Below are 12,665 nucleotides of genomic sequence, written 5' to 3' on the forward strand. Positions count from 1 at the left end.
GAAAGAAAGAGGCAGGAAAACGAAGAGGAGAGGGAGGGGGGGGGACTGCTCTGCGAGGACATGGCGCGGCGGGGGGCGTGGCAACGGCGCACCCGACTCCTCCTGCGCCTCGCTCTCCTCCTCGCTCTCCTCCGCCCCGCTCTCCTCCGTCTCGCTCTCCCCCGCCTCCCCGCGCTCCTCCCCCACGCCGCCCGCCACCTCGGCCATATCTGAGTCCGCCGCCTCTGCCGGCGCCTCCGCCAGCGCCAAAGGCTGCTCCTGCCCAAGCAGCGCCCCGGCCGGCTCGACGAGCGTTCGCAGCGCCTGCAGCGCCTGCACCGGCGCGCGGACCTCGAACTCGTAGCTGTCGACCCGCGGGCTCGGCGTGCCGTCGTCGAAAGCGATGACCGGGTACTCGCACAAGGTGCCCCCCGACAGCGCGAGGATCGCCGCGGGGATCTCGGACGCGCGGCAGCGGCAGCGGACGAGGATCGAGCCCCCCTCGATCAGTGTGACCTTCAGGTCCACGGCAATCTGAGGACACGCCTGGAGCGCACCCTCAAGCCTTGCCCGCAGCGCCTCGCGCTCCCCCGGCGCGGACGGCAGAGGCCGCTTCTCGTCGTCCAGCCGGAGGGTGAAGCGAGTGCCCTTCCACTCGACCGACAAGCCGGAGGCATCGATGGACTCCTCGTCCGGTGCCTCGCAAAGATACACGTCGAGCATCGTCCGAATGGCAGCAGCGAACTCCGCCGACGCGCCGTTGCTGGCCGAGAGTCGTAGGGTCTGGCGCTGCCAGTCCAGCAGCCCCAGCGCATCCTCCTCCGACAAGCCGAGCGTGTGCGGTGCCGCATTGTTCAACAGAAGGCGCAAGCCTTTCTTGCCCTGCACCATGCCCTCGAGCGGGGCTGAGTTGCCCATGCGCAAGCACTTCGCGAGGAGACCGAGCAAGTCCTTGTCCTGCACGGTGAACGTCGCCGACAGCGACGGCTGCTGCTGCGGCCCGCCGGACGACCCGACGCTGGCGGTGGTCGACTCGTGCGGGATGAGAGCGCGCGATGTCGCGCCGTCGCTGTCGCTGCTGCTGTCGCCGTCGCCGCCGCCACCGCCGCCGCCGCCGCCGCCGCCGCCGCCGCCGCCGCCGCCGCTCCTCCGGGTGCGCTTGGCTGGCGTGTTTGAGGCTGACGCCTTGCGCTTGCCAGCTGCGGCGGCGCTGCTCGCTGCGGCTGCCGGCTGCGGCGGCGCTGCCGGCTGCGGCGGCGCCGCGCTCAAAGGCCGAAACGGCGGCCGCGCCGATGAGTTGTACTCGAGGATGAGGTACTCGCCGTCGAATTTGAAGCAATCGAGTCCGTCTCCGCCGCCGCCTCCCTCGCCGCCGCCGCCCTCGCCGCCTCCGCCCCCCCCGCCGCCGTCCTCGCCGCCCTCGCCGCCTCCACCCCCGCCGCCGCCGCCCTCGCCGCCGCAGGAGCCGCTGCCCTCTCTGCCAATCAGGTGCGGATGAGAGATGAAGATGGCAGGGCCGTCAGGGTTTCTCCGACGGCAGCGGTTGACGACCCGACCGACGAGGCCACTCGAGTGCTCCAGCCACGGCGTGTTCCTTAGGAACCCCGAATCCTTCCAAGAACCCGTGTCCTTCTCGCTCTTCGTCGCCACTCGCACGCGCGCCCGGCTGATTCTCAGCCCCTTCTCCTTGCTGTCCTTGGAGTAGTGCCTGACGTGAGCTCCCCCCCCCTCCACCGTGTGCGCACACTGCTTTCCCTCCAGGATGCCGCCGAAGCAGTACGCCTGGCCCGCTGGAAGCTTCGGCCAATCGCCGACGCCGTAAATACCTTCTCTCGGGTCCGCGCTGGGCCCGGCGGCCGGCGGGGGCTGCGTCGTGTGGTCTGGAGACAGCTGTAGGACCGATTGCGGCAGGGCGCTAGTTCCGGCAGCGCCGGGCGGCGGTGCAGCGCCTAACGCCTGGAGCGGTGCCAGCCCGAGTGAGACGGCTGTCGCCATATCCTGCAGCTCCGTTGTACTGAAACCGAGGAGCGGTGGTAGCTCGTCCAGTTGCTCGGCGCTGGGCCCGGCTGCTCCGGGCGGTGGTGCACTGAGCGTTGCATTGGGATCAAACTGTAGGCCCGACAGCGGCGGCATCCCGCCCGGAGTGCCCCCTCACAAGGACCCCTCGACGACACAAGCGACGACACAGCTCAACCAGTCGTCTTTCTTTTTTATGAGCAGCTCCGGTAAAAAGACAACCCAAGGGAGGGACGGCACGCCGCCACCACACAGGGATTTTAAGGAGAGGGGTGTGATGCGCTAGCCGTCGCCCAAGGCGGCAAAATTCTACAAACCCAAGTAGACTGCTGAGAGGCCCCGGCCTGACCCGCAGAAAAGTCAGACATGCGGCAAGGGGGGGGAACAAGCGTAAAAAGGGACGGAAGCCGAGAGCGCTCGCAAAGAGGACGCGGCGGCGGCCAATGGCCACATCACCGCCCGCACCACCGCCCTCTCCCGCCGCCCCGCCGCCTCTGGCTGCCGACGCAAGGCGATCGTCAATTTTTTCTCTCGCACAGAGGCGTGCGATCGAAGCCGAGGCTCATGTTGCGGAGGCCGAGCCGCTGCTCCCTGACGAGTTTGGCGAGCAACCTCGGCCGATTGTCATGCAGTTCCGGGGGAGATCATTCTCGCGCAGGCCAACGGAACGGGAAGTTCGAGACCACGCCACTCTCGGCATTCTGCGATCCAAGTGGGACGCGTTTGATTGCTTGCCGCACCGCAACACGATTCGACGCAAGAGAACGGAGGCAATGAGGAGTGCTGGCGCGTCCCCCTCCCGCTCGAAGGAGGGCGTGCGCATGGGTCGGCAGGAGGCCGAGAGGCTGGAGGCCGAGAGGCTGGCAACCGAGGCCGTGCATGCAATCGAGGCCGAGACCCATGTTGCGGAGGTCGGTCCGCCGCCCCCTCCTGATGAGTTCGGCGAACAACTTCGGCCGCTCGTCATGCAGTTTCGGGGCAGGTCATTCTCGAGCAGGCCAACGGAACGGGAAGAGCCGGATCGCGCAACGCTTGGCTTTCTGCAGCGTAAGTGGGATGAGTTTGACAAAAGGTCGCTCACTCGTCGAGCAATTCGTCGAGCGAGGGCAAGGCGTGCGTGCGTGGCAGAGGCGGAGGGAATGCGCTTGCACCTCTCCCGCAACAGCAGCACCGGATACAGGGGGGTGTCGAAGAGTCACAACCGCTTCATAGTGCAGTACACGGTAAACGGGAGGCATAACAAACTCGCGGGCTCCTTCGGCACCGCGGTGGAGGCGGCAGTGGCGTACGCGCGGGCGATCGACAAGACGGTGATGGAGAACGGCATGCGCTGGACGCACTCGTTGGCCGATGTGTGCGGTGCTGGCGCGTGGTCCACTCACTTGCTGACCCGTTTGCCCCACATGCATTCCCGTTGCGCACTCCTCTCTCCCATACTCGTGCCCCACACTGCTCGACGTTGATGCGAGGTTGCCGATCAATGCGGAGCGGTTTTGAGCCGGAGAGCCAGACCCCGTGTTCGATTGGACTCGTTGTAATCAAGTCGATGCAAGTCAAGGCTCGCGAGCAAGCCCCCCTCTTGTGCTCAGGCTCTGCCTTCTCAATGCACTCTCCCTTCCCCGCGCTTTCGCAGGTCCATCCCACACGGGCCCCGCGGGGGAGGCGCCGGCGGTGGTGACAGAGGCGCAGGGCTGGCGGCTGCACCTCTCGAGTCGCAGCAGCACAGGCTACGCAGGCGTACGCAAGCAGGAGCAGGCGCCGGGCTCGCGCGGCCGCCGACCTCCCTGGGCGTCGGGCCGCTTCACGGCGTACCACACGGTGGACGGACGACAGATCTTCATCGGCTTCTTCGACTCGGCGGTGGAGGCGGCGGTGGCGTACGCGCGGGCGGAGGGGTCGGTGGACGGACAGGTCGCGCGAGGGCGAGCAGCGGTGGAGGAGCGTCGGTGGCGGCGGCGGTGGCGGCAGCGGCGAGGCGGCGGCCAGAGCGGCGCAGCGTTGTGCTCATCGTCGCCCGGAGCGCCCGTGGATATCTAGATACGTGGCTAGCGGGACAAAAGATTCTCTCGTTCCCACAAACTTGCCCCCTCGCCCCACGTGGCGGCGTGCCGTCCTCCCATCCCTCCCTTGGGTTGTCCGTTTTGTTTGTTTCTTTCTTTCTCGCCCCACGCGGCGTGGTGCCACCCTCGCCCGAAAATGAACGAAGAGGAACACGCGCGCCCGAACCCGCTTCTACTTGGGTTTGTCCGCGACACATCGCGGGAAGAGACGGGCCCTTTTCTCGCGGCGGCACGGGGTGCCCATCCAATATCACCCCCCGCCGGGGCGTGAGAACCAAAGCCGAGACTTCCTCGTCTTTCGCACGGTGGAGCTGGAGCGGCCTTCGCGGCAGCGGCTCCACCTCCGCCGCGGGCGACGGCGGCGGCCGCGAGCCGCCCCCACCCTCTCGGCAGCCATGCCGGCACCCAGACTGGCAGGCCTGGCCGCCGCTCCACCACTCCGACCGACCTGCTCCACCACGCCAACCTGCTCCAGCTCCAGCGCTCCAGCTCCGCCTCCACCTACTCCTGAGGGCTCTCTCTGCTCCTTGCGGCTTTGCCCTCGCTACAGCCCCGTCCAGCGCGACTCGGTGCGCCGCGCCCTCGCCCGTCGCGCCTCGCCTCCGCGCCCCGCCGCCCTCGCCACCCCTGCTTGCTCTCCTTCTCTCCCTCCTCTCGCCTCTCGCCGCCGCCGCCCGCCCGCACACATGCTCTGCCCGGAAATCACGCCCAGAGAAGTCTCGGACGCTTAGCTCGAAGGTCAATGCACGCGGTGATCTATCCCTGTCTCCCCCTCCCCCCCCCCCCCTCCTTCGCCACCTCAAGCTCTCCTTCAGCTCTTCAAAGCGCCATTTCGTCGCGCCCTATCCATCCCCCTCCGCCCCTCCGCAGGCATGTCAATCGCTCCACAAGCCGACCTCTCCTTTCTCGATGGCCTACCTGAAGCCCAGCGAGGCCAATTTCTTCAGTTGCTCGAGCAGCGGGAAGCACTTGCCTTTGCGGCGGGCCAAGCGTCGGCGCAACAACCTGCCGCCCCTCTCGCGCGCCAGTTCATCCGCGAGAAGGACGAGCCCGCGTTCATCGAGCTGGTGGTCGACCTCACGCGCCGCGCACAAGCTCACGGCCGCGGGCGGCTGTGGCAGCGCATCGAGCAGACGCTCAACCCCGCGGAGATCCTGCGCGACGTCGTCGACTCCTTCCGCCGCGAGCAGGGCGACTCGGCGCATCGCCTCTCCGCTTCGACAACCTGGATGGTGCAGGTGAACGGCGACGTGCAGCGCGGCAAGTCCGCCGTCGAGGCCTTCATCGCGCTCGTCACCAAGCTGATCCACGACTCCCACCTGTGCGATGACCGCGCGTGCACCATCCTCGGGACGCAGATGCAGGCGTGGGCGCGCGCGCTGCAGGGCAACATGGTGCGCTCGCTGTGGGTTGCCGAGGGCGCGGTCGAGGCGGAGGAGGAGAACGAGATCGACGAGGAGTGGCTCAGCGGCATCCGGTGCGAGCTGCTCACGCCGGCGACCGAGGACGCGTGCCGCGAGGCCATCCAGCAGGGCGGGCTCGTCGTGATGTTCCGCACCATCAACCAGATCCAGCGCGTCGCCAAGCTGCTCCGCTCCGAGATGCACCTGATGCGGTCGCTCGGCACGCCCGAGACATGGCCGGTGATGGTCCTCGACGAGTCGGACCGCATGCTCGGCTCGTGCAACTCCGCCGCCATCGAGCGCGAGAACGGGCGCACCGCCTACCAGTACGAGCGCGCGATCAACGACCTCCTCGGCTGGGAGCAGCACCTCCGCGCCCCCGCGTGGCAGCAAGGCTGGCCGGAGCAGCTCGCTCCGCCGCTGGTCTGCCACATCTCGGGCACCAACGCGCTGTGCTTCTTCTGGATGCTGCTCCGCATCGGCTTGCTCAACGAGGCCGGCAACTTGCTCTTCCGCATGCTCGACGTCGTCTCGTTCCGCCGGCCGCGCGATGCGGGCGAGTTCTTCGGCTTCAGCCGCTTCGCGCGCTTCGGCGGCCAGCTGCTCGCGCAGCTGCACCCCGCCGAGGAGTACGTCAATGAGCAGGTCGTCGAGATGTACATCGCCGCGTGCTCGCAGCCGCACCACTGCCTGCTCGACTGCACGGCGACGCGCGTGAGCATGTCAGTCAACCACAACATGCAGACGCACTTTGAGGCGACGCTGCGCAAGATCATGGCGCGTCCGGGCGGGGCCGACGCCTCGATGCCGACCGGCCTCGTCGCCGTCTTCGTGCACGGTGGCAACCGCACCTTCGACGGCAACCTCGGGCTGCGCTTCACCACGGGCCGGCGGCTGCGGGGCGAGCCGTCGCCGCACCTCGAGCGGCTGCAGGTGTACATGCGCGTGTGCGCCTCCAACGAGCCCGACGAAGAGCTTGCGGAGCAGCTGCGGCAGGCGGCCGATGACATCTTCGACTACCCGATGTACGTGCGCGAGGCACGCCGCTCGTGCGATGGCGGCGGCTACCACTCGGTCGAGGCGTTCCTGCCGCTGCTGCAGCATCTCGAGGGCCGCGCGCACCGCGAGACGGGGCGCGAGCCCGAGATCCCGCCCAACTTGCGCCTGTCGACAGCGCAGCTCAACCTGCTGCTCTTCATGCTGCGCCACGTCTTTCCCGAGCTTCCCGTCGTCGTCATCGGCCACGGGATGGTGCGCCGCTGCCTCTCCATCGTCGCCGTCGACTTGCTGCAGGCGGCGGAGCTCGTGCCGCTGCTCGCCGTCACGCACATGCTCGTCCACTCGGGCGGCAACGGCGCCGACCTCGCGCAGCAGTTTCTCCGGCCGTCGACGACGCTCACCGCGTTCCACCAGCGCCACGGCATCCGGCAGATCGAGATGCTCGCGAGCGAGCTCGTGTGGAACATCGTGCGCGCGATGGTGGCCTTCACCGAGTGGCAGCAGTTCGACACCGACCGCGCGCCGCAGCCGGCTCGGCAGCAGCTGCTGCTCACCATCGAGGAGCGCATCTCCTCGGCGGAGGCGAACGACATGTCGCTCGCGAGCCCGCTGGTGCAGGCGCTGCAGCTCAACGAGGAGCAAGAGAGGCAGATGCTCAATGCCTTCGAGGAGTTCGAGGCGGGAAACCTCGACCCGCACGCGCTCCTCGTCGCCATTGTCATCTCGCAGGAGCTGCAGCTGCCGCACGACCCGGAGTCGAACGCCTCGCTCTTCCGGCCGCTCTTCTCGCTCATCCGCCAACCGCTCGCCGGCGCCGGCGCCGGCCGGATGGAGCGCGACCTCGGCGAGGCGATGTGCATCCTGAGCGACATCCTCAACCACCGCATCCCGCACCACTTCCGCCAGGCCTTTGTCTCGCACCGCCGCGCGACGCAGCAGCGGACCGGCCCCGACCGGCTCGGCTTGCTCATCATCAACGAGCTGAGCCGCCTCGCCATCTCGGGCACGCGCGACGCGCCCGCGCACGAGTACCCTCACCAGCGCCACCCGCTGACTGAGGGCGAGATCCGTGCGACGCTCAGCCGGGAGCACCCCGAGCTGCGCGCGCAGCGCGGCTTTGCTTCCCTTTTCCGGGCAGGCGGGCTGGGCTACCAACTCATCGGGCTCTCGGTCAACGCGCAGACGCCCTACCTCGTCCGCCGCCACCGCCTCGCTGCCCACAGCACCGGGCGCGGCGGCGGACGGCGGCCATACGAGTACTGGCTCATCGAGGGCGTCCAGCTGCCGAGCGCGCCGCCGTCACCGAATGCGCGCCGCCCCACCACCGCGGCGGTCGACCCGCACGACCACTTCGTCGTCGAGCCGGCGCCGCACGTGGGCGACCAGTGCGTCGTCTGCCGCCGCGATGTCGAGGGTGCTGCCGACGAGGGCTCCACCGACGGCGAAGCGGCGGCGCAGTGGTTCCGGCTGCACGAGCCCAACCCGGCGGGCTCGGCGCCCCACGTCATCTGCGGCGGATGCGCGCCGATGATGGTTGCGCGGAACTGGCGGGCTTGCCCGGTCTGCCAGGAGAACATCCAGCGCCCCCGGCGCCTCGAGGCGCCCACTCCGCAGCCGCAGCCGCAGTCGCCGGTGGTGCAGTCGGTTGTGCGCGGGTGGCCGGTGCGCCGCGACGACGCGCGCGTGATGGCGGTGCTGCCGCCGCTCCACCAGGTGGCGCACGTGCACTTCTCGTTCTTCTACTGCCCGCTCATCTTCGCCGCGCTCGGCGTCCTCGAGCCGGCAGAGCAGGCGCAATGGGCGGAGCTGATCGACGGGCCGCTCGTCAACGGCCACCCTGACTTTGAGCGCGGGCAAAACAAGACCTTCGAGGGGCTGCTGCGCCAGGTGCGCTTGGTGCTGCACCTCCTCTTCCCGCTCTTCTTCGAGCCGCACCGCCAGCCGCAGCCGCTGCAGACGAACGGGATGCTCGCCGTTGCCGACGCGAACGCGCTCTTCGAGGCGATGAACTCTCCCCTCGGCGGGCGGCCGTACATCCAAGACTGGCAGCAGGAGATGGTGCTCGAGCCGCGCGCCTCGGTGCAGCTCGACGCCTACTCCAACGGCCTCCTCGAGCAAGCCGAGGAGCAGTACCTCAGCACCGTCTCGCCGAGCATCTTTGGCCCCTTCCTGATCGCGGCCGGCTGCGCGCTGGGCGTCGGGACGAGCCCGGCGGCGGTCCGCACGGGTGCGTGATCCATGGCGAACGGGCCGGGCGGCGCCCCGCATGGCTTCGGCATGGAGTAGTTTGCGGATGCCGACACACTCGATGGGGGGGTGGGGGGAGGGGGGGGAGGGGGGGGCCGAAGCGGGTTTGCGCGAGACTTGGCACGTTGCCGCGATGTCATGTGCCGCGCGCGCGGCGGAATGTGCTATGTGGATTCGGCGGGTACAAGGTTTGGCTCTCTTTCATTTTGTGTTAAGTAAAACAAAACAAAAGGGACTCCAAGTGCTCCAAGTGCGCGGCCGCTCCGAACAACAAACGAGAATATTTTTTTCGCGATGGTGGAGCTGGAGCGGCCTTCGCGGCAGTCGCTCCACCTCCGCCGCGGGCGACGGCGGCGGCCGCGAGCCGCCCCCGCCCTCCCCGCAGCCATGCCGGCACCCAGACTGGCCGGCCTGGCCGCCGCTCCACCACTCCGACCGACCTGCTCCACCACGCCGCCCTGCTCCAGCTCCGGCGCTCCAGCTCCATTTCTGCTTGTTCCATTCAGCCTCTGCCAGCGTACCTCGGTGCGCCGTGCCCTCGCCTCGTCGCGCTCTCGCCGGAGCTCCGCAGCTGTGTCTCATCGCAGCGACCCATCCCTTCCTCACCCCACCCACCGTCTGTCTCACGACCCATCCCTTCCTCGCCCTCCCCCTCGCAGTCGCGATGTCCTCCACCAAGCTCATCTATGCCATCGACTACGAGACCGGCGAGGTCCTGGGGACGTGGCACGGCAACATCATCTCCGACGACGGCCTCATGCTCACGGTCGCCCACGCGATCATTGACGCCCAGTCCAAGGCGCTCCACGTGATCTTCCGCGTCGCCGACCGGCCCGGCGTCATGATGTACGAGGCAGAGCTGATCACGCCACCCGACCGGCTGCGCTGTCGCCCTGACCTCGCGATCCTTCGCATTGTCTCGGCCGACCTCTTCCCCGCCTTCGCGTATTGCGCCCTCGCTCGCGCCTCCACGCTGGTGAGCCTCACCCCTCATGCCGCTGCGCCCTCCTCCCGCCTCCCTGCTGAGGAATCGGTCTGCTCTCGACAGACCGGCGTCGCCTTCACCGAGGGCTATACGGACATTTGCCTGCGCTACCACGAGTCCGCAGGGCGCGTCTACGCCGCCCGCGGCCTCGTCAAGTCGGATGAGCTGGCCCTCACCTTCGGCGACAGCGGCAAGCCCCTCTTCAACCACCTCGGGCAGCTCGTCGCCATCGCCAGCTACACGCCAGGGCTGGCCACCACGCCGAGCTACTGGGCGCTGGCGGAGGGCCTCACCGAGCAGCACTTCGGCGCTGCCCCGCCTCCGATCACGCTGCCGCTCCCCGTCCCGTCCCTTCGGGACTTGGCCAAGATCGCCTTTGAGTCGCAGCTGATCCAGCAGGCGGAGGACCTAAGGCCGTCCGCCCCCGCGTTTACCGGAGCCAGCCCTCTGACGAGCCGGCCCTCTGAGCCGACCGTCTGGGAGCAAGTCATAGCCCAACTTGAGCCAGTCGACGACCTCTATCAGGACGAGGAGGTGGAGGACGAGGAGGACGGCAAGGAGGGCGCGACGGCGGCACGTGTCCTCAAGCGGCAGAAGCACTAAGTCGAAAGTCCCTCGCGCCTCTAGTATGTCGTGACCCGTATGCTTTTGTGTGGGGGGCCGACCCTGTTAATTGCCTACATACGTGTTTGTCCCTCCATTTGTCCCTCACGCGCCGCGTTTATCCGATACATCCTTTTTCCTCCGCCACCGGCACCGCGCGCGCGGCGCACCCCCGGGGGGCTGCACCTCCACCTGCCGGCACGCCCCGCGGCACCGCGGCGCCAGCCCGCAGAGCCCGCTCACACACAGCTCGCCCGAAAACACGCTTGTGAGGCGGAGACAGTGAGGAGCAACGAAGCAGGATTACGTGCCAAAGCCATACAGGGTGCGGCCCTGGCGCTTGAGCGCGTAGACGACGTCCATCGCGGTGACCGTCTTGCGGCGCGCGTGCTCGGTGTAGGTGATCGCGTCGCGGATCACGTTCTCGAGGAACACCTTGAGGACGCCGCGCGTCTCCTCGTAAATGAGGCCGGACATGCGCTTGACGCCGCCGCGGCGCGCGAGGCGGCGGATGGCGGGCTTAGTGATGCCCTGGATGTTGTCGCGCAGCACCTTGCGGTGGCGCTTCGCGCCGCCCTTGCCGAAATTCTCGCGTCCAGGCACGTGCGGCGGCGCGGGGTTGTTGTTGTTTGGCGTCTCGGCCAGCCCGTCCTGCTTTGTCTCCTCGGGCGGCTCGGTGACGTAGAAAGTCCCGGTGATGTTGAGGTTCATGTTGCCGTTGGGGCTCTGAAAGATGCCCTGCATCGTGCCTGTGCGGTTCGAGCCGGAATGGCGTTGGCTTGCGTGGGGCGCGGGGGGACGAGCCGCGGCGGCGTGGGGAAGGACGGCGCGGCTGCGCCTGCGACGGCAGGAGCCGGGACGACGTGGGGGCCCGGCGTGACGTTAACGTTGGAGAGATCTTTAGCGTTGAACATTCCTGAGCCGGCGGCGTGGGTTGGTGAAGGCAAGGGGGCTGGAGAAGGCAAGGAGGAGGGAGGGAGAATCGGAGCGAGCTCGCCCGCCCCCACAGTCGCCTCCGCGCGGGCCAGGCAGGCTCCGCGTCCAGGCACGGGAGGGTGACTCTGTGTGTGCGCGCAGAGCGCGGCGGCGGCGCCCGGCGGAGGGAGGAAGGGAGGGAGGGGTGGGAGGGCGGGGAGGGCGCGCGGCGAGGCTGGGCCAGGGCGCGCGGCGCGGCGCACCGCTCATCGGCGAGTGCTTGGCGCGGGAGCAGAAGAGGGCGTCAGGTCGTTAGTCCTTGCCTCAGGTAGGTGGAGGCGGAGCTGGAGCGCCGGAGCTGGAGCAGGGCGGCGTGGTGGAGCATGTCGGTCGAAGTGGTGGAGCGGAGGCCAGGCCGGCCAGCCTGGGCGCCGGCATGGCTGCCAGGAGGGCGGAAGCGGCTCGCGGCCGCCGCCGTCGCCCGCGGCGGAGGTGGAGCCGCTGCCGCGAAGGCCGCTCCAGCTCCACCATCGCGAACGAGAAATCGCGGGCTGCAAAAGCTTGAGGACGAGCAAGCCTGCTCTAGCCTCACGCGTTCGCCCCTGTCGTCTGTTGTGTTGTTTGTGCCCTTGTTTGTTCCTTTAGCACCTTGGAGTGCTGGGGGGGGCGGCGACAGGGGGGGCGCTGCCTTGAGTTGTGTGTACGCCAACTCAGAGTGAGTTTGTTTTTGAGATTTTGTGTCAGGGACTCAGGGTGTGTGGCAGCCACGCTGGCTGTGTGTCTTGTGAGCTTGTTTGTGTCTGTGTGTTGCTCGTGCGTGTCGTCATCATCTGTCCCGCGTCCACCCATACCGCGTGAGTGCGGGTTGTCAGGAGGCCCTAAAACGGCGGGAGGGGTAGGGGTGCCGCTGTAGGGGTGTGGAGGGGTCGGGAGGGCGGGAGTGTGGACCGTGATCTAAAGCCCTCCACCGGTAGAGGTGTCAGGCGGCAGGGCCCAGGAGGGGTGGGGGCTGGGAGGGCTGGCCAAAAGCGAGGCGTAGGAGGGCTCGTGAGGGCTTGGGAGGGGTGGAGAGCTCGGAGGGGTCGGAGGGCTCAGAGGGCAGAGAGGCACGAGGGTGGCGCTGGTGGGCTCGTGAGGGCTCGGGAGGGCTCACAAGGGATGGAGTGCCCGGAGGGCTCGGAGGGGCGAGCCGCCGAACCGGGCTCGGGGGGCTCGGAGGGCTCGGAGGGCTCGGAGGGCTCGGAGGGCTCGGAGGGCTGGAGGGTTCCAGGAGTCCTAGGGATCGGACTGGACGGATCGGAAGCTCGACCCCTCCGAGCCCTCCGAGCCCTCCAAGCCCTCGGATGGAGTGCTCGGAGGGGTCGAAGGCTAGCTGCCGAGCCGGGGTCGGGGGGCTCGGAGGGGTCGGAGGGGTCGGAGGGGTCGGACGTCGGAAGGGTCGGAGGGCTCGGATGGGTC

General features: G+C 68.5%; 1 protein-coding gene across 1 annotated transcript; it reads right to left on the reverse strand.

The window, feature by feature from the left end:
- Positions 1–10,395: 10,395 nt before the first annotated feature.
- EMIHUDRAFT_435795 (hypothetical protein) lies at positions 10,396–11,546 on the reverse strand. The gene is made up of 3 exons (XM_005773400.1): positions 11,471–11,546; positions 11,131–11,208; positions 10,396–11,041 (listed from the first exon to the last, which is right to left on the reverse strand). Exons 1-3 carry the CDS (start codon positions 11,475–11,477, stop codon positions 10,596–10,598), a joined length of 531 nt encoding a protein of 176 aa, XP_005773457.1. The 5' UTR covers positions 11,478–11,546; the 3' UTR covers positions 10,396–10,595.
- Between the last annotated feature and the right edge of the window lie 1,119 nt (positions 11,547–12,665).

This window comes from Emiliania huxleyi (assembly GCF_000372725.1).
Source record: "Emiliania huxleyi CCMP1516 unplaced genomic scaffold EMIHUscaffold_34, whole genome shotgun sequence".
Lineage (NCBI taxonomy): Eukaryota > Haptophyta > Isochrysidales > Noelaerhabdaceae > Emiliania > Emiliania huxleyi.